The sequence below is a fragment of the Arvicola amphibius genome, chromosome 17, assembly GCF_903992535.2.
Source record: "Arvicola amphibius chromosome 17, mArvAmp1.2, whole genome shotgun sequence".
Lineage (NCBI taxonomy): Eukaryota > Metazoa > Chordata > Mammalia > Rodentia > Cricetidae > Arvicola > Arvicola amphibius.
This window is the reverse complement of record NC_052063.2, coordinates 36,806,880-36,828,021: the sequence shown is the minus strand read 5'-3', so window position 1 is coordinate 36,828,021 and position 21,142 is coordinate 36,806,880. Positions and strand designations below refer to the sequence as shown.

Sequence of the window (21,142 nt, the reverse complement as noted above, 5' to 3'; positions counted from 1 at the left end):
GTTTTCCCATTAGGAAAATCTGGCCATGACACAATATATAACACCCATCTGCAGCTGCAGAACCAAGGGCCCATTTATTCTCTATCTTCTGGTCAAGTAGTACTTAAGAGAATTACCTGAAAGCATCAGGAGATTTTCAAGAGAAGCTATTTCAAACTTCAGACAGGACAAATTATTCAATAAGAAAAAAAATAAATTTTGCTATAAAGTAAAAAATATAAAGACTGCCCTGTTCTTTGGCTTCAGAACTAAGTTTTCATTTGACCACTTTCCTGACCCTCCAGAGGATCTGACTCCTGAATGGGACACAGGATCTCCTTACAGTACTACCTTAGCTAAACTGGCAAAAGAGGCCTATTTCATCCACACCCGTGTGCCAGAACAAGTAGGCAGGCAGCCATGAAACAACAGCCCGGAGAAGGGGGGAAAGCAGGGAAACGGCCTAAAAGTCAGCCCTGGACCAGTACTAACACAGGACCAGAAGTGACCATAAATCCCTCCTCAGGCGGACACTCTCTTACTGTCTCTGACAGTCTGGCTTCCTTCTTCTTAGACAGCTTCACCTCACCTCAGCTCGTAAGAAAAGCACTGCCCTCATATAGTATCTATTTTGGTATTGGCTGATTGTATGCTGAAATTTTGGTCTTAGCTGATTTTCTTTATGCTGAAATCAATGCTTTGTGTGGTTAATACCTGGCTGTCCGGAAAGCAAGGATAGACACAGGACTACTAAAATCAGATTATAAGCAAAAGCCAGAATGACATAAAGCACCAGGCTGCAGTTTCTTCATAGAGATCATTTAAATATAAATATACGGGCCAGTGAGCTAGCTCAGTGGGTAAAGGGACTTTCTGTGAATCCCTGAAGTCACAGCTGGACCTCTGGGGGGAGAGAAATGATTCCGCTATTCGCTGGCCACCCTGTGCTCGCTCACCATGGCACACGGTGCCCTTCGCCCAACTAGTAAAGCACACTAAGGTGAGGCGGCTCAGCAGGTAAAGGCACTTCCATTGACCTTGGGGAGCCACATGGTAGAGAAGAGAACGTAGTCCTGCTCAAGCTGTCCTCTGACCTCCACACACGCGCCATGACACCCGCACAAGCACTCTCCTTCCCAAATGAGACATAATAAAAGAATTACAGGTGAAGTTTAAAAAAAAAAAAATTCACGGTTGAATTTGGTGAAATGGTTTACGTCATATATCACAGAATAGTTAACTTTTAATCAAAATAGTGAATAACGTAAATAAGTTGATAAAGATCATTTTGGAAAGAAAAGTTAAGTATACCAGATGATACTCTTCTAACTAGAGGAGAAGAAGAAGGTATTTTTGGAGGCAAAATTATCTAGCGCCACTTCCCATGCAGACAGAGAGATCAGTTAACAAGTACCACACTGCTCATGAAACTCTTCCTGATGGAAGACAAGATGATCTCATTGGAGTTCTCTGGTGAGAAAGGCACTGTGACACAGCGAGGCAGGTACGTACCACGGTGACACAGCGAGCTGGCGCGCATCACTGCAACACAGTGAGGCGGAATGCTCTGAGGGTTGGATGCTGACTTTACCACATATACAGGAACTGTGAAATGAAGACTTTGTTTACAACATACGTATGTGAGGTGAGGATGATGACCGCTCCCTACCACACAGCTTTTGTGGGACAAAATGTGAAGATGCACATAAACACTTGAATAAAGTGGCTGGTTTAGAGTAAGCCTCTCAATAAACAAAGGCTATTATTGTTATTATTATTTTATAGGTGAAGAAACAGACTGAAAAGATTAAGCTCAGAGTCATGATTACTAACAGGCAAAGTTAGAAATAGAACTCTAATCTAAATATATTCCTACTACCCTGTATTACCATATGGATATCTCCTTTTAATTCTTTTTATGCTACAAAGCTTATTTTTGTAAATGAAGCTATCATTTCAGATTAAATGGCACTGACAGCACTCTTGATTTAGAATTTTTATTTTCAGTAGGAAGGAAATTCATGGCAGGCATTAAAAGGATGTGGTCTTAGTCAGGGGGATGGTGGTGTCCATCTGTAATCCCAGGACTTGAGAGGCCTAGGCAGGAAGATCAAAGACTTGGAGCCTGGCCTGGGATATAGGCCAGCCTCAGATCCACTCAAAAACTAAACAAATGAATCACCAAGTAAATAAACAAAGGAAACTAGTCTCTTTGGAAAATCAGGGTGGAGACTATAATCTAGGTATATAAGAAGTTAACAATGACTTCTAAAACTTACAAAAAACAAGAGAGAAAAAGAGAGAGGGAGAAAAAAAGAACAAAAGAAAGAAAGAAATAGCTCATGGGCAGAATGAATGCATGCTCAAAAGGCAGGCAGAAGGCTATGCAGCTTGCTCATTGAATATGTGCATTAAAACAGAAAAAAGCAGCCCAAGTCTAAAACATCCTGGTAGGACGTGACTCACTCTGTACCTTGTACTAACCGTAATACACTGTAAAGACATCTATGCAGAGAACAGGGAATTGACTTCAACGGTTCCAGGGTAAGAAATAAAAGACTAAATAAGGCCTTCAACAGCTTTATTGAAATCTGTATAAATAAACATGCACATTTCAAATGTAAACTCAAGTGAACCCAAGTGCTGACAAAATTATTAACCTCTGTCATGCAGGAGGTTAGCTTACATAAAAAAAAAAAAAAAAAAAAAAAAAGAACAAGGAAAAGAAAAAAAAACAAAAAAAAGAAAGAAAAGAAAAGAAAAAAAAAAAAAAACACCCAAAGCAGCTTTTAAAAGACCAGGATGAAAAACCCGCTTTAATATCAAGATATAAAGCAAAGCCATGATCAACATACCTTACTTATCCTGGTCAAATGCACTTTCCTCCTTTTTCTTTTAAAATGCTAACATAAATAAATAATTTACCAAAATGTGCACTCACAGAGTGAACTTTTATTTACAATACACAATTTATAATCTATTGTATTTGATTAGTTCAAGTGAAGAACATTATACTTTTTGCTTTAATAACAGTGGGACACAAAGCGGTTTCTCAGGTAGTCATATGTGAAATGTGCCCCAGCATTTAGTTTTCTATTAAAGGCAGTATTGTATGCCAATCAATGATACATTCTTTCAACTGGATCATAGGGAAAGAAAGCAGCAAATGAAAATGTTTCAAATGCTCACATATGTATTTGGCATCCTGGATCCTTGAATGTAAGAAACTAAAAAAAACCCCCAAGGTTTGTAGCTTCCTATGCTGCACAGGTCTGACTCTGGGAACATGCAAACGCCCTCTCTCTTATACACGTGCCCCTCTGAGAAAGCTGTAAGGCTATGGTGATTTCCATCAGGAACACACAGAGAAAGTGAACAGACCTACCTCTAGAGCCAAGTTATCAGGAGTCAAAGGCTAGTACACGGACAAAGTTCCCTCACCTAAGATTGATGCCACTTTTACTTCAGATACAGAATACTACTCAGTCTGTCCTTACATTATAGTAACTGGGAGAGCTAAAGAGTTGGGCTAAATCAACAAAAACGGGGCAGAGAACAACAGATAGCAAAAAACTGAATTTGGACCAACAGTGGATGAGAGATAAGCATTTAAAACCAAAACAAATCTGAAATTTTGAAGAACAGATCCCAATCGTAGTGAAAAATACTTCCATGTGGCTGAAAAATGACTCTGACGGACTGTGAAATCCAGAGCCTGCTCCCACAGTGAGGTAAATGCAATGCTTTGTATTTTAATGATACAACAAAAGGAAATTATGCCAAGATTATTTCTCGTGTTACGATTTTTTTTTTTTTAAAAACAGACCCACATTGATTAGCAGGGACAGATTTGAAAATCCGGCTTTCCAAAGACACACTGAGTGTGTGCCACACTGACAGTGCAGCGAGAGCCGGAGCGGTGCGCACAGCGGCCTAACACACACCAGCTACACTACCCAAGAACTAATTCAGCCACAGTTTTCTTGCAGTATTATTAGAGCAAAATTAATGACCAACATCCACAAATTTAACATTTGTCATCAATTAAGTCACATCCAAAAAAATTAAAGAAAACATAATTCGTCAAAACAGCAGCAAACTTAAAAGGGATTTATTTGTGATTTCCTATATATATTTAGCTTGTAAATACAAGACCGCAGATGTACCCAGAGACAATTTCTGTTAAAGTTCTCATTGTGTTTCACTTCAAGTACTGCACAAGTTAAAATCTGATACAGGATTTACATTCGGTTATCTGAAACGCCTCATCTCAGACTCTGTTTTTATGTGGTGGGTCATTTCATTTCCACAGACACCACCAGCAGGAAAGTCTCTCTTTATGGCTTCTCGGACTTTCATTAATTAGTGTGCATACAGTTTTCATTTTCTACGTCATTGTCATTATCATTGCTGTCTTCGTCACTTTCCAGGGGGATACCTGTGGCAGCTGAAGCACCTTTAGTTTCTCGGTCAAGAGGGAAGAAGCCAGTTCCGCTGAAAGTGTCTTGTCTCTGGTAGAAGAGTACGTATGCTGCTTTGGACTGTCAAACAAGCAAAGGATGTCAGCACACAAAGATCATATTTGATACAGTATGGATTTTTAGCTAACAACCAATTTTAGTGACAAAAAATAAAACAGAAAACCTACACATGACCAAATGGAAGCTTATAAAACTGGCTAAATGTAATTATTTCTATACTTAAAAGTATTTTCATTCAATATAATTTGGACTAAGAAATATACACAGCCGAAACACAATGAGCTTATTTACTATACTATGAAACACAACTGTTTATCTTTCTTCTAGCGTCTTGTTTGCTGTCGTGGGAAACACATCTGTCACGTGAGGCCCACGTGTCCCGGCTCGGCCCCGCCCCCCAGCGCACAGCCCCGCCCCCCAGCGCACTGTCCTCTCACTGCAGCAACAGCTCTCTGAGGATAAACATGGTGGACACTGTCCCAGTATTCATCAGGAAAACATGATTTTTAAAAAAGACATGAAGGCACAAGAAGATGACTAAGGAATAGAAAAGGGGAAGAGAGGAAGAGACAGGAGAATAAAAGTTTTCCCTTTTTTCTGAGACACATTTTCCTTGTGCAGCCCTGGCTGTCCTGGAACTCGTTCTGTGGACCTAGTAGCTCTGCAGACCGGAGAGACCGCCTGCCTCTGCCTCCTGAGAGCTGGGACCAAAGATGTGCGGCCACAACTCCCAGCTTGAAAAAATTATTTTAAAAGAATATTTTCTATCAACCATAACTATAGAGTTTAAAATTTATTAAATGTTTAAAATTTATTAAATTTTTAAAATTTATGTTGAGTTTTTGTCTGCATGTACGTCTGAGCATCACTTAGAAGCCCAATGCGTGGAGAAGTCAGAAGACAGCACTGGATCCCCTGGAACCAGAGTTAGAGACAATTGTGAGCTGCCATGTGTGTGTGCTGGGAACCAAAACCAGGCTCTTAACCACTGAGCCATCTTTCTTGCTCTTGTATCATTAAAAAAAAAATAGGGGGGGCTGGAGAGATGGCTCAGTGGTTAAGAGCACTGCCTGCTCTTCCAAAGGTCCTGAGTTCAATTCCCAGCAACCACATGGTGGCTGACAACCATCTGTAATGAGGTCTGGTGCCCTCTTCTGGCCTGCAGACATACACACAGACAGAGTATTGTATACATAATAAACAAACAAATAAATAAATAAATATTTAAAAAAAAATACAGGCCAGGCTGAATATATGAGTCTACAGGAAATTAAAATATTTCTGCTGAGCAAAGGAAACTGACAGTCCACAGAATGAGAGAAAAATCTTTGCTAGCTATCTCTCAGACAGTTAAATCTACATTACATATATAAAGAACTAAAAAAAAATTAAACACCCTCCCAACCAAAAATGCCAATCAATAAATGGGCCAATGAAATACACAGTTCTTAAAAGAAACTCAAATAGCCAATAGTATTAAAAATATTAATTCAGCACTCGGGAGGCAGAGGCAGGCGGATCTCTGTGAGTTCGAGGCCAGCCTGGTCTACAAGAGCTAGTTCCAGGACAGGCTCTAAAAAAAAAAGCTGCAGAGAAACCCTGTCTTGAAAAACCAAAAAAAAAAAAAAAAAAAAAAAAAAAAAAAAAAAAAAAATTATTAACCATGTTTAGCCATAAGAAAATGCAAATTCAGAGTGTCCGTCTCACTGCAGTCAGCGTGGCTAAGATAAGAAAGAAACGGCAGGTGCTGCTGAGGATGTGGGGAAAGTGGACCTTCACTAACTGCTGGTGTAGTGTGGACTAGGACAGGCAGCCCTTTATGTTGCTGCTACATTCACAGAACAGTGAACCACAACCAGCCTATATGTTCATTAACAGATGACTGGATGCTGAAAATGAGATGCATGTGTGTCTGTATCTGTGTGAGTATATATATAACACACACACAATGGGATTTTATTTAATGGTCAAGAAAAATGAAATAGTTCATTTTCAGGAAAATAAATAATCTAGTAGGATGACTTAGGCTCAAAAATACAAAAGTCATATTTTCTCATAAGCAAATCCAAAATTTTCAATGTTTTATTCAGGTATGTATTTAATATTTTATGCACACATGTATTTTTTGTGTGTATGTATATATTTAACATATGTATATATTTAAGTAGAGGCAATGAAATCATATAGCAAACCACGAGAAAGGAACAAGAGGTTTTGAGGAAAAGGAGTGCATGAATGAACACATATGATACACAAGTGGTAAAGAGGCCATGAGGGTTGAGGGGTGCAAGGGACAAGAGAAAAGGGGAGGAAAAGAAATCAATAAAAAACGTGCCTGAAATGTCATAATGAAACCTAATATTCTGTAAGCTAACAACAACAATAGATAGTCCAGGCTGAGCTGGAACTTGAAACATAGTGCAAGATGCTCTGGAATTTGTGATCTCCCTGCCTGAGTCTCTGAAATGCTAAGATCACAGACATGTGCCACCAGAGCTGGTCAATCACTCTGACTCCTTATGTACTATGCCAGACATCTCTCTCTGGCTTAATCAATACCTAAGTTTTTCTGCATCAAAAACCATGATCAAGAGAACTTCCATTCTCCATTCCCCACAATCCCTCTCTCCCTCTCCATGGGCTGGTAGAGTGGTCACCATCTCACCAACAGTCCTAAGCATCCTAATGGAATGGCTTTCCACGGGGTGACAGTGTCTCAGTCAACTAGTGGCCTTTTAAAGTAATACTGGTCCATCTCTCAGGAGCATTAACATATCAGTGTCTTCTGTCCAGTAACCTTCATCTTTGGTGACACCAGTTCTCCTTGAGCCCACTCTCTGCCAGTTTCCTCACTAAGTCCTTTAAAGCACCATGTTCTGCCCTCAGAACCCATCTTTCTCAATTTGATTCCGTCATTAGGCATCCTAGCACCCGGACAGTAGGACAATCACGAGGCCAAGGCCAGCCTGGACTACACAGTGAGACCCCGGCTCAGGAAAAATCTACTACTCACCCTGAACTTGAGTTAAGTATTAGCGTTCCACTACAAGAACATTCCCACAACTAGGTATTATGCACTCCAAATGTCACTGGCAAACTTTCTTCCAGTTTTGGTAAATCTTGCATTTCTCATCTTTATAAGCAATTCCATCCAGTAACTCTTTCACAAGCTCATCTTCTTCACGTCCAGATTATTTTAAGTGCTGAAATGACCAGTCAGCCTGCGGGGCAGCCTTTCTGCTCTTTTACTCAGTTCCTTAAATCTCCCTTGTTTACTGTTCTCCGAGAGAAGTGCACACATACACAGCGCCATCGGATGGCTCACCATTGCCTCGCTGCCGAGTCTAACTCTAGGATGTCAGTTTCTTTACCTGAGCACTAACCTGATTCTGTCTCATTTCACTACCTGAGTTCTGATTTCTTCCCAAAAACCCTATATACACTTTCCTTTTCAGTCAATGCCACCTTTGCCATTCCTCTTTGTCTAGACCTCCTGTGATGCACCTATGTAATTTACACTTATCTATACCAGCAGAGTCAGGTCACATGCCACCTTGGCGACATGGGCTTTCTATACTCTTGTTTGCTCAAGCAGAGTAGTCCCTTTCTGTTTCTCAGAGACATACTTAATAGTCACTGCCATGTTATGACTGTTAATCTTCTGTTCCAGGCTGGTCAGGGATAGAGACAGCAAAATACACACAGCTGTTTAGAATGGAGTTCTCACTATGCCATCCCGGACACATACCCAAAGGTATTCAGATACTAGTGACTAAATGAAGAATCTCGGTTAAAATACAGCAGCGTCAGATCCACCTTTTATTTTGGGGGTTAGTCTCAACATAGGTTAGGCTTGTTTCAAACTCATTATATCACAAAGAATGTCCCTGAGACCCTGACGTTCCTGCCTCCACTGGCTGGGTTCTGGGAATACAGGATTGTGTGTGGAATCAAACTCATGCCCTCTATCAGTGAGCTACATTATCAGTTCCAAAATTGTTTTATAAACAAGATAAATTTTTATTTGAAGGCAGGATTAGGGCAGTTCATTTTAGGATGTTTGAGCTGAAAGATTAGAAAAAATGGACACACATAACTATTTTTAAAAAATAATATAGGACTCAAGCATGTCTTTGTTACAGATGTCATCTCATAAGCTATATATAACACTGCTTAGGTATGCAGAAAGATATAGCATAGAGGTTTGTGTAAGAACATTCTTTGGTACTGGTACAGTAGCAACACTGCTTATGAACACATTCTCAGAACACATACAAGCTATAAGACTGCATAGCATACATCAACACAAATGGGGATGGGACAGGAAGGAAAAGATACAAAAAGTTATTTTGGACATATTTATAAAATGAAAGATTACATCTACACCAATAAATGGGCTCAGAAGTTTACTAATTTGCTCTAAGAAGCTGAACCCTTGAAACAAACAATTGAACAACAATTAAAAAACAAACTAAAACCTAATGTCTATTCTAAGTAGTATTTAATCTGGGAACAAAGGAGCCAGTGTTTCTAATATCATCTGAGACCTATACAGAAAGTACCACAAGAAAATACTGCTACTTCTCTTTTTAACCAGAAACCAAACTTCTAAAATTTTATGTGTCTAGGTGTTCTGTCTGGGTATGTGTCTGTGTAGCACGTGCAGGTCTGGTGCTGTGGAGGCCAAGAGGGCAACAGAGCTCCTGCAACAGGAGTTATGGTTATGTCCGCTGCTGGGAACGGAACCTGTGTCCTCTGGAAGAGCAGTCAGAGCAGAGAGACTTCTGAGTCCTCTCTCCAGCTTCCTTAGATCTCTTACTCTTAATACTGTAACTAATAAGTGCAGCTTAGAGAAAAACAAGCCTCTGGGGAATGACTCAGTTTTTTTTTCTTTAAAAAAAAAAAACAAAACACTATCATCTTCTTCCATCAATTAATATTTGGAAATAAAAATGTACTCTGCTGTGAAAGAAAACAAACACTGGTGTGCAGAGAGAACTTCCTTACTCTTCTACTAACACCTGCACAGGGCTGACCTTTGAAAAATCTATAAATTCTTGTACATCCTCATGTCGTGCAATGCTGACTCTCAGACTCCAATGTGTCTAACAGCCTGAGCATCAGCAGCTAGGGTCTGAGTAGCCAGAGCTGCACTGACTTCTCCAGAGGAAAACAAGTTCCCATCAGAAACTTGTTTCATCTGAAAATGACAAGACAAATTTTCACACTACAATTTATGTTTCTGATAAAGAGAAAATTCTGAAGATAAATTTCCACCCAACTATCTTCTACATACTGCAATCAGAACATGAGCCTTTAGCCAGAGCAGCTGCTGGAGTGAGTGTGGACTAGTGTTCCAAAGGCCCCTTTTTCTTTTTCTGTTTTGGAGACAGGGTTTTTCTTGTAGCCCTGGTTGTCCTGGAACTCTGTCGATCAGGCTGGCATCTGTTAAATTTGTATTCCCTTGTAAGAAGTTGGCCCATGCACTCAGAAAGTGAAGGCACACTTACCACAATCTGGTCTTCAGACGCAGTGGAGACACTACTGTCATCAAAATAGTACCACTTTCCATCGTCTTTATTTTTTGCAAAAGCAGTATCTAATGAAGAAATAGAATGACTTCTATGACTGGAGTATCTATGGCTTTGGGGGGCGATTCCCAAAACTCTATAATCACCTACATAAGAAATATCTACTAAATGACATAATAATCATCTATATCAGGCATAATATATAGTCACTTGATTTGACAAAGGCTTTTAGAATAGTTTCTAGCAATTGAAAGGCTTAAGACATACTTTTTTTTCCTAAGATGAAGCTTGTGAATTTTTTTTCAGAGGAGGAAAAACAGCATTTTTTTAAAAAAATTAACAGGACAAAACCTGATGACAGCTAATGATAATTACCATTGCTGCAGTGATTACGTGACCAGGCACAGTGCTATGTACTGTGCCCACACTAAGGTGTTCCCATTACTCTTCACACTGTAAAGATAGAGACCAAGGTTTCCAGAAGCAGACTTTGTTAAGGCACTGTAGCTGATATGCAGCAGAGCTAGGGCTTAAAACCAAGACTGCTTCTGCCTCCTGAACCTAGAATTCCTATTTATTTATTTAAATTTTCTATGATATTTTCTTTTCTAACAACTCTACTTAATCTGTACTTTTTACACATTAGAATTTCTTCTGTCTTTAACATACGCACAGAACAAGAGAAAGATAAAAACTACAGCGACTTCATTATCCATGCTCTGTATAGACCACCTACTTAAAACTCCTGTGTGCCAACACCGGTCATTCACTTGCACTGGCTTTAATGAGGAACTGAAAAACAGCTTCTCTCGTGCATCCCTCAAACCTTTCTTTTGCTCCTCCTCCCATCCACTAGGATTCCCTACTGAAGAGCTGTGCATGTCCTTGTTCGGCAGTCTTTCGAGGATCCACCAACTCAACAGTATTGTCTTTGCTCTGTCCACGTTCTGAAACTGCTGAACTCATTTGAGGGAAGCCTACCGTGTGTGGTGAGCTTGCTACCTGAACTCAAGAGAACTGCAGTACAGACAATGCACTTACAGAAGAAATATATTCTCAGTCTTAAAGAAAATATATAATCTCAGATTAAATAAATAATAAATAGTAGCAAGATAGATCTTTGGGGAGTATTATTAAAAAGCAATAGTGAGGAAACAATAAAAAATATATAGCCTGACAGTAACTATAAATAGTATCAAATAAATTGGAATTTGGGTGAAATGAAAATTCTTTTAGAGAAATGGATAAATGTTCAAATATACACATAAGAAAAAGAAAACCGCCCAATAATATCATAATAGTCCAACAATGACATAAATAGAAAATTTTATGGGGTAAAAGTCCATAGTTTGACAGAGAATTCTAGTATGCCTGATGGATAATTACTCCCCATATTGTTCTGATGACTGCAGGAAATAAAAATGAAATAATAATAAAAGACTCATGAATAAAATTGTTAACAGTCCTTATGAGTCAACTTTGCATTAAAAATGACAAAAAGACATATCCAAGAATGAAAATCTGCCACAGTCAGCCTAAAGGACAATCTGGCACACTCAGTTTTGCCAAGAATGTCCCTTCTGGGTAGGTCAAAGGAACCCTCAGCTAACAGATCATCAACAGTGACATTTCATAGTCTTAGAGTAGTAAGGAGTTAAATGTGATTTAAGTGGCAAGATAGAGTGCAATCAATTTAAATCACTAGTGGTGAAAGCAACAGATTAAACAGACAAGAACCGACAAGACTAAGACCAAAGTCTCAGGAAAGCTACTAAAATCATGAGTTAGCCCCCACTGCTTAAGTTAACACATGTGCACAGTCTACAAGAACACAGCACCTGACATGCTAGTGGGAAGATAATGAAGAATGGGGAGCACCTGAACAGACCTGGGTCTTCAGTTGAGGAGGATTAACTAATTCCTTTAGAACTGGGTTTTAAAAATTAAAACTGATTCATTCATTTACAAGGTATTGAACAATGATTACATGCAAGATACACCAGACATTTTATTTACTTTAAAAAGTATGAACTATCTTACAGGAAAAACTACAGATGGGAAAAATGGTAAAACAACTTACAATGTCCACCTCCCATCCCTCCATAGTGGTTGGAAACAGCAATCAAATTATAGCGGCAAGGGCCTGCGTTTGGATTAATTAGGAATTCTGACATATCCAAGTCACTGTTAAAAAGGAATTCAGTTAAAGGTATGCTTTCGTTAGGAGTAATGAAAATCTTTTTCTTTTAAAACAATAAATTCTAGTGTCTTCTGTTAGTACTGACTCTCACATATGCGCGCGCGCGCACACACACACACACACACACACATACAATATCTCACACACCCAGACACCCCTCATACAAGAAATTACCTAGAGATAACCTACCAGGCTAATTATATACTAAGGTTTGAGTGTTTGGAAATCCTTGTCTCAAAGTAATAATTTGACAATAAATGCTATTCTGATTAATGTCTTCATGCTAACACATTTAACTTACAGTGTGCCAGGGGAAAAAAAATCAAGATGAAAAGTAAAAAGCATCCTCTTTATGAGCATTCAAGCATTAAAAGACCCACTGCTGCCACTTTCCCAGCAAGTACAATCTCTGTGTTCTCCACAAAGACGGGTGTGGCTCCCACCCTCAACAAAGAAGCAACTTTTGCTGCAGAAGGAGATCACTTTCAGTCGAAACTGGTCAACATGTAGAGACCGAAGGTTTGTGGGGGTGCTTGTTTCCAATGAATACAGTCACAACAAATTGTGAAATAGTAATCCTGACAAATTATTAAAACTAGGTAAAGATTCAAGGCTTAAACTGATCCAATTATATTTGACATTTACTGTGATAAAATAAGAATATCATCACATCAGTTTGAAAAAAGAAGATCCAATGCTTACTGAATACAGTTTAAACTCACCTGATGGGAAAGTCAACTAGCGTATCTAACTTGTCTCTCATGTATCTACTATAGGAAAATCGCTTGAGATGCACCACAAGTACTGGAGGCAGGGACCATAAATCTAACTTCTTTGTGGCTTGCTGATGTTCTTTACAATTTGGACAATACCTACAGAGAAGAAAAAAGTCATAAAAAAGTTAGTTTGACAGAGGCACAAACAAATAATTTGCATTAATGAAAACTACAAATCAAAAATCAATGTTTAGTAAGTTTTACATTTTATCAGTGAGTAATTACTGTACACTTAATATATGTGAACATGAAAACAATTCCTCGTTACTTTTATCGCATACATTTTTCAGATAAACTTAATCATTATAAATATATAGATAAATATTCAAAGAAATGATGAAAGTGGTTATTAAAGAAAAGGCAGTCGTGAGAGTAAAGGTCACCACTGTGATACTTTCAAGAGGGTGTCCGCACCCCTCTTTAGACGAGACCTTACTATCTAATGATCTTACTAAAAATTTAAGGAAGCTTAGTTAATATTTGCCAACATGACCAGAGTAAATCTTTAAAGAAAACTAGACACCACCATCTAACGTCTTTTCTCACCAGGGGTCTTCAGCACCGAGTTTTTCTTTTGTTGTAAAGAGTTCAATGCAGTCTTTCAATTTCACGAAGGGTTTCTTTGGAGGTTTATATTCCACACTTTCATGTTTCTCAAAATCCTAGAGAGAAGGATTTCTCAGGTTGAGAGGACAAACGAAACAGAATGCAAGCACCCTAGTGACGTATCAGCAAGATAGACAGACTTAGTGAACGTGCACTGAAAATACAGCACTTATGAATAAATCTATGCGGCTGGACAAGCACACAGAAAGCATGTTCAAAACCAACTTTTTGCCTTAAAAAGTAAATAGGCTCACGAGTTTTGTTTTTTTTAACAGCTAAAATGAACATATATGTAGAAGCAAGGGAGAAGAGAGGAGTAAGGGCCAGCTCTCAACAGTCACGCAAAGAAGGCAAAGACGGCCCAGGAGTGAGGGCTCACCTCGGCAGCATTCTCATCAAAGTATCTCTTTTTCAAATCAGGATCCCAGTCCAAAGCCAGAAAAGATCTTTCTAAGGTGGAAAAATATTTTTTCATGAAAAATGCTGTAAGCTTTAGTTTTAAAATAAATATATCTTAATGCTAACATATATACTACAGAAAAGAAACAGCAATTTCTTTAAAACAGTATTTTCTACTTGCACTAGGTGATCAGGGCAAACACTAATAGCTATTTCCAAGTCACTGAATAATCTAAGCATTAAAAAATAATACAAAGCTAAAGGATATGTACACTAACCTCAATTTAGTATCACTTATTATATGAAGACATTAAGGCTTTTATTCCTTATAGACAAGTATTTATTTTCATGACAGGTCGAAATTTCATGGTCTACATCTAAAAATACTTTGCTATGCTTAAGTTCAGTGTTCAAGCTATTTCTCACAGACACTCACCATCTAGCCGAAGCTGCCTATCATCAAATCTTATATGCCTGGTGTCATCTTTGATGTAGTTGATATCAGTGTTGCCTAAATTGATGAACTGGAATGTAAACAATCGCTTTTTGTGTCCCGTGAGTTGACCTTTGCAAGTTTCTTCAGTACACAATCCATTTTCAGAATCATTGTCTCCTCCAACCGAATCTTCAGACTGACTGTTGTCATTCTCTGAAGGAAGTTCTTGATCCTGGCTGGACTCATCATCTGGCTCATCTGTCTCCATCTCACCTTAGCATTTAGATAAGAATCTTTACATCAGCCATACATTACATTTCAAAGTAGGTATTACTTTTCCATATCGACTCTTGTATTTTAGCTTATTAATTCACCTCTTAACCTTTTCTTTGGGGCAATATTGTCTAGGTCAGAAGTGTTTAGAATATGACAAGAAAGTCTTACTTGGTGAGCCTTCTTCATGTATGCCATTTGGGCCGTTCCCATTAATATTCTGGTCCTCACAGCAACGCAGGGGTCCATCGATTTCCTCAGTATCAGTAGACATTTTGACATACCGGCTGTGGTAAAATCAGGCGCCAATTAACTTTCCATTTTACTTAATAAACAATTTTAATTCAAACTCTAACCTAGCACTCATACAGTAAAGCTGAATAATAATTTATATCTGGGTTGTTTTTAATATAACAAAGTGATTTACTTCTACAATTTTTGTTTTTTACTGCTGTTGTTTTTTTTTCAAATATTTATTTATTTATTATATATACAATATTCTGTCTGTGTGTATGCCTGCAGGCCAGAAGAGGGCACCAGACCCCATTACAGATGGTTGTGAGCCACCATGTGGTTGCTGGGAATTGAACTCAGGACCTTTGGAAGAGCAGGCAATGCTCTTAACCTCTGAGCCATCTCTCCAGCCCCACTGCTGTTGTTTTTGAGAAAGGGAATCACTGTGTACTTGCAGTCGGTTTGGAACTCTATGTAAACCAGGCTGGCCCTTGAACTAGCTTGCCTGTTTCTGCCTCCTCAGTTCTGGAATGAAAGGAATGTGCCACTACACCCGGTTGCATGTTTTTTTCATTTTTTTAAAAATTTAATTACATTTTTGTTTATCTGTGTGCAGATATAGGTCAGAGGACAAACTTGTAGCTTCTGGCTTCTTTCCTTCCACCTCATGGGCTTCAGGGACTAATTTAGGTTTTTGGGCATGGTGGCAAGCATCCTGACCTACTGAATCATCTCATCAGTTCTGGGTTTTCCATGTTTTATATGTTAAAAGTACAGCACAGTAGATCATTTCTGAACTTAAAAGTAAGAATTTTATAAATGATGCTCATTATCATGCTGTATATTGTTGCTAGGAACACTTATATTTGTGTAATGTGATCTTTATAAATGGATCATGAATTTATAATGATTTGGTTTATAGAAAATAAAAAGAATGTCAGCCATAAGGATAAGAGAAAGGTCTTTAATTGTTTTCATCATTACCTTATTTACTTGAAGACTATTAAAATCAGCTGGGCGGTGGTGGTGCACGCCTTTAATCCTAGCACTCAGAAGGCAGAGGCAGGCAGATCTCTGTGAGTTTGAGGCCAGCCTGGTCTACAAGAGCTAGTTCCAGGACAGGCTCTAAAGCTACAAAGAAACCCTGTCTTGAAAGGTGCCACCCCCCCAAAAAAAAAAAATTAAAAACAAAAAATCAAAGAGTGTGGTGTACTATCTCACCATCTGCCACAAAAGCTTATTCTTTTAAAGTCACATGCATTAAAAAAAGGACCACTTGACATTTATTATGATTTCTAGTTTGTACTTGTATTACATTTATCTGCCAACTAAAACTTCCAACAATAAACTTTTGGTGTAAAACAGCTAAGAATTCATGTTTCTGGATTTGAAATAATTTCAGTTGTATATTTTATGTGAGCAAGTCAAGGGACTAAATAGTAATTTTATTTTTACTTCATTATTGGGGGGGGAGTTGAGGCACCCTTTCATTTAGTCCAGAATGGCCTCAAATATACAGTATAAAAGAAACAGGATTAGAATTCTTGATTTTTGGGCCTCCACATCAAGTGCTGAAATTATAAGTACATATTCCAACCCCAGTCCATGCTATGGAGCCCCATGCTGGACTGAGATCACAGGTGTTCATCACTGCCATACCTGGCTGTCATCAACTTTCTATCGGTGTGGTTTGGTGTCTAAGAGTAACAGAGATGTGTATAACACTCTGGTAGTACTTGCACAATGACATTCATTAGCTATTTTATATTTTATTCTCATGTTTATTTTGCATAGTTCAGCTTATTTGGCACTTACCACATTCTCAAGAGTAGAAGATTATAGAGTTTATCTTCAGTATTGTTTCGTGGTACGGCCATAAGAAAAGGCTGACCAAACAGTGAAGAGCCAGTATGGTGGGTATAACTTGAATGTCTGAATTTTTCTCTTAGGCAAACAGGAATAACCACATGTTCTGTGTCTTCTGTCCTGTTGATGTTAATTTCAAACCTACAAGGGTGGGAATGACCATAAGTTTTACGTTAGTTCTTTAAATTTTTTACCCCCCCAACAACAGACTGTAAATGGATATTATACTTACACGTAAATGTCATCCCGCTCCATAATACTACTGAGGTTCTCATCCATGGCAAATATCCTGTGAAATCTATGATTGTATATGTCAGTGACTATCATCTAGAAGGAAATAAATGTCTATTAAGCTGGTTTTACAATACTGAGAAACTAAACCCCAATTTCCATACTTTAATCTCAGAAACATCTCACCTTATCTGCAGGCACTCCTGACAAAGCAGACAACGCCGTACAAAGATCTAGTATATTTCCAATTTTGGGCACAATAATTTTGTACTAAAAAACAAACAGAAGTTGTAATGAATCTATGGCACTTGGAAAACACTGAACATTCAAGTGTCTAAGAACAGGTCTCTGATCCTGTCAGCTCCTGGGTGATAATGTCCATCACAAGGACTTCCTAGCTGTACTGTATGCTGGTTCACTGAATCCAAGACCTACCTTAGCCCACCTCCTGGACCTGTCACCACGAAGCTGTTTCTGGGGTCTTACACTCAATAGGTTACTTCTTACCTCTTTTTGGTTTATGTACAGATTTCTAGTCCTTAGGATGCTTTTCTCTCTACTGTCATGATGTTATTCGCCTTATTATTTCAACCACCCTGCACCAAAACCTTTATGTTTTTACCGCTCAGTTCTACTTTTTGCTGAACTGTGATCTGAATTAAGAATGACACCCATATGCTTACATGTTTGAATGCTTAGTCATCAGAGAATGATGTTATTTGAAAGGATTAGGAGTTGTGTCACTGGGGATGGGCTTTGAGGTTTCAAAAGTCCAAGCCAGTCCCATTGTGTCTCTTCCTGCTGCCTATGGATCTGGATGTAGGGCTCTGAGCTCCTCCAGCACCATGTCTGCCTGCATGCTGCCATGCTTTCCGCCATGATGACAATGGACTAAATAAACCTCTGGACTGTAAGCCAGCATCAATGGACTCTTTTCCTTTAAAGAGTTGCTGTGGCCATGGTGTCTCCACAGCAACAGAGAGATATGAACTTTCTCATAGAGTTTGTATATTCTGAGAGAATTTTTCAAACCTCAGCATTGGTGGGCTACAAATCAGAGTTCAGTTCAACAGTCTTCACCATTGCCAGGAACACTTCTGTGGGTCACTCCCTGTTCAGCCTGCAGTAGCTACTTGAAATCTGCCCCATTTCCTACCGTCCTATTTCCTTTCTCCTTTCACTCCCTGAAGAACACTTCACCTAGAAAACTGAAGCCTCTTGAAGTAGGAAAGTCTGGCTTCCTGTCCTTTACAAACCTCAAGTCCAGAGGTTGTTTTGGTCCTGTCTCTGAGACTACGGGAAGACAGAGATCTTTCTTCCCATGCACACCTGACCCTAACACCTAAGAATGCTATCTTTTGCCTTTTTTCTTTTTTGACACCTAAACCCAGCAATTATTCCTTCTCCATTTACCTTAACTTCATGTGAGTACCGAAATATACGCAAGTCTTAAAAAAAACAAACATCCCTAAACCAAAACAGTCCTTTACTGCCTTTCCCTACCAATGCCTCATATTTCCTAGAGCTCCCTATGTCACTGACAACTCAAGTGCTCACTTCAGTTTAAGAATGTAAGTTTAATGAATATTGAGTATCTCCATCTAGATTTTCCTCATGTGCTCCAAACGCTGCAACTCTGAACACAAGTGCAGGTGTGCCTCAATCCTTCCATCACTTTGAATGAAGGAGCTGGCAGTTAAGAACACTGCATAGACACTATTCTTACTAAGAGTAAAACAACCTACAACACTTCGAGCATCAATGGTAAGAGAACCCCTTTCAAAGGTGTTCAAAGGACACCTTTCATACAGTTCTATTCCTATTATGTACCAACAAATCTGAGATATCTGGCTAGAACCCTAACTGAAGAACTTATAGCAAACAATATAGGAAAGCAGGAAGCAAATCTGCTCTGTTTAGGGACAAAGGCACTGAGTGAGTGACACAGAGCTGGGTATGCCTCTGCACTGGCGTCTACAAGTCACAGTTCTGGAGCTACGAGTTCTCTGCCTACTAAGAGTGCTTGGGCAGTGGAGAAAAGAAAAGGTCAAAATAAAATGCTACAATGTTAAGTGCTACAACGGAGTGCTGAGGAGGAAAAAGGAGCTAGTAACACTAGAAAAGGTAAATGTGAAAGAAATAACTGATTTAAAAATAGGAAATGCAGCATGTTTCTCATAAAACAATGAGTAACCGCAGTGATAGCACTAGGCTATGGAGTCAGGCCAACACCCACATTAATATGCACCACAGGCATTTAGCCTAAATAAACAAGACATAATACTTTGTTAAAGCATTAGGACTAGAAAGAACATCATTATAATTAAAAAATTCATTTATTATTTATGTATGTGTGCATGCCACAACGTGTGGTAGTCAGGGGACAACCTGGGGAGCAGGTTCTCTCCTGCTACCATGTGAGGCCTAGGAATTAAATTCAGGTCTGTCAGGCTTGGCATCAACTGCCTTTACCTAGCTGAGGCATCCCACTGGCCCTGAATCAAGCAGTCTTATACTAATGCTTTATTTCTCATCAAAGTTGCTGAAATGCCTGAAGATTATTGCTATTTAAATGCATGATCACATCATGAATTACAAAATACCGTATTAACTTTATTTCTGAAGTGACCAAGAGAAAACCTAGAAAATAAACATTTCAGCAGGTGGGAGCCCGAGACAGCTCAGAGGTTAAGAGCACTGGCTGCTCCTATAGAGGACCCAGGTTTCATTCCAGGGACCCACATGGTAGTTGAAAACAATCTGTAACTCTAAGCGAGGGGAGCCAATGTCCTCTTTAGGCCTCAAGGTACCAAGAACACATGTGGTATATAGACATATATGCAAGCAAAATACCTATATGCATAAATTAAAAAATTGATAGAAAAAAGAGATATTAATACCATTATTAATCTTTTAAGCAAATACCTCAAATTATAAAACAAACATCTTGGTTGTCTTTTATGTGAGAAAGAAATTTGAGAAGTTTATTTTTTCTATGACATCCTTCAACTTTCCATGATCCTAAAAAGGTATAACTTCCAGAGGATTTGGCTTACAAAATCTATTACACAATACACTTTATTATTGAATTGTGCTGGAGAAACCAATAGGTTTTATGTTAGTCGTAGCACTATTTAAGTAAAATTAACAAATAAAAAGGTCATTACTTACTTGCATAGGTTTAATAAGTGGATCCATTCTAACTAAATAAACTTCCAAGCTACGTTCTTTTTTCATGGGCAATGGAAGTGTCAAGTAGCAAAAAGGGTCAAAGGTTACTGAGATCTTAGCACACTCAGGACACACTAAAGTAGATTTAAAAAGGCCATGAAATATATCTACTATGATAGAATCATTTCTTTTCAAATGGTTTTCCCAGGCTTCTTCAGCAACCACCTACAAGGAAAAGGAACACAAGTCACTAAGAGGTGTGAGAAAAGTTTGTAACAATGATGAAAACAATAGCAAGAAGTTCACTAAGGCCTGAGAAAACTAACAATGGCAACATCAAAAGCATAGAGTTCACTCACCTTATCTGGCCTGCCATCAGCATCTTTTAACTGTATATATGGTTTTTTCCTAATTCTATTCAAATCTTCATGTAATCCATCTAATAGGAAAGCTAATAGTTCTTGGCAGTCTTGCTGCTGATATCCAGAGAACTGAGGTGCAAATCGTCCTACCTGTGTCTGAAAGAAAAACAAAACCACAAAATCAGATAGACAGGATTCCTTAAAAAGCGCAGTTACTCTCATCATTCATATGTTTACGCATGAGAAATTACCTACTTACTACTTATATGTCTCCAGTCAAATCTGTGGCCCTTCCATTTAAGAATCGGCTGCCTGGTGTATGCACCCGGGGGGGGGGGGGGGCGCTACACTGCCTTTTAGTTTCAGCATCATTTTGTATTTTGTAATTTTTTTGTTTTATAATTATGTTTTATTCTTTATACTTTGTGCTTTCCTGGTAGGCTACTAGTGTATAAAACATTCCCCAAGGAGAATGCTAAGGTGTTGGCTAGAGTTCATAAACACAGTGAGTGGTAGTGTACTTTATGGGAAAACACAATTAGATAAATTTTGTTAAGCAATGAGTTATAGTGTTGGTTATGAAAACAGTCTAATATG

The 21,142-nt window shown here is 38.6% G+C and overlaps 1 protein-coding gene across 3 annotated transcripts in view; it reads right to left on the bottom strand.

Moving 5' to 3' along the window:
* Nucleotides 1–4,058: 4,058 nt before the first annotated feature.
* Nucleotides 4,059–21,142, bottom strand: part of Usp15 (ubiquitin specific peptidase 15) — a 93,901-nt gene continuing 76,817 nt past the window's right edge. For all 3 annotated transcript variants that reach the window (XM_038314670.1, XM_038314671.1, XM_038314672.1), the window contains 13 exons: nt 20,543–20,701; nt 20,184–20,408; nt 17,199–17,282; nt 17,014–17,108; nt 16,731–16,922; nt 14,853–14,968; nt 14,409–14,681; nt 13,953–14,023; nt 13,514–13,629; nt 12,914–13,063; nt 12,072–12,175; nt 9,971–10,059; nt 4,059–4,520 (listed from right to left, as the gene is read on the bottom strand). In XM_038314670.1, coding sequence (XP_038170598.1) covers nt 4,338–4,520; nt 9,971–10,059; nt 12,072–12,175; nt 12,914–13,063; nt 13,514–13,629; nt 13,953–14,023; nt 14,409–14,681; nt 14,853–14,968; nt 16,731–16,922; nt 17,014–17,108; nt 17,199–17,282; nt 20,184–20,408; nt 20,543–20,701 — 1,857 coding nt within the window. In that variant the 3' untranslated portion in view covers nt 4,059–4,337. The remainder of the gene's footprint in view (nt 4,521–9,970; nt 10,060–12,071; nt 12,176–12,913; nt 13,064–13,513; nt 13,630–13,952; nt 14,024–14,408; nt 14,682–14,852; nt 14,969–16,730; nt 16,923–17,013; nt 17,109–17,198; nt 17,283–20,183; nt 20,409–20,542; nt 20,702–21,142) is intronic.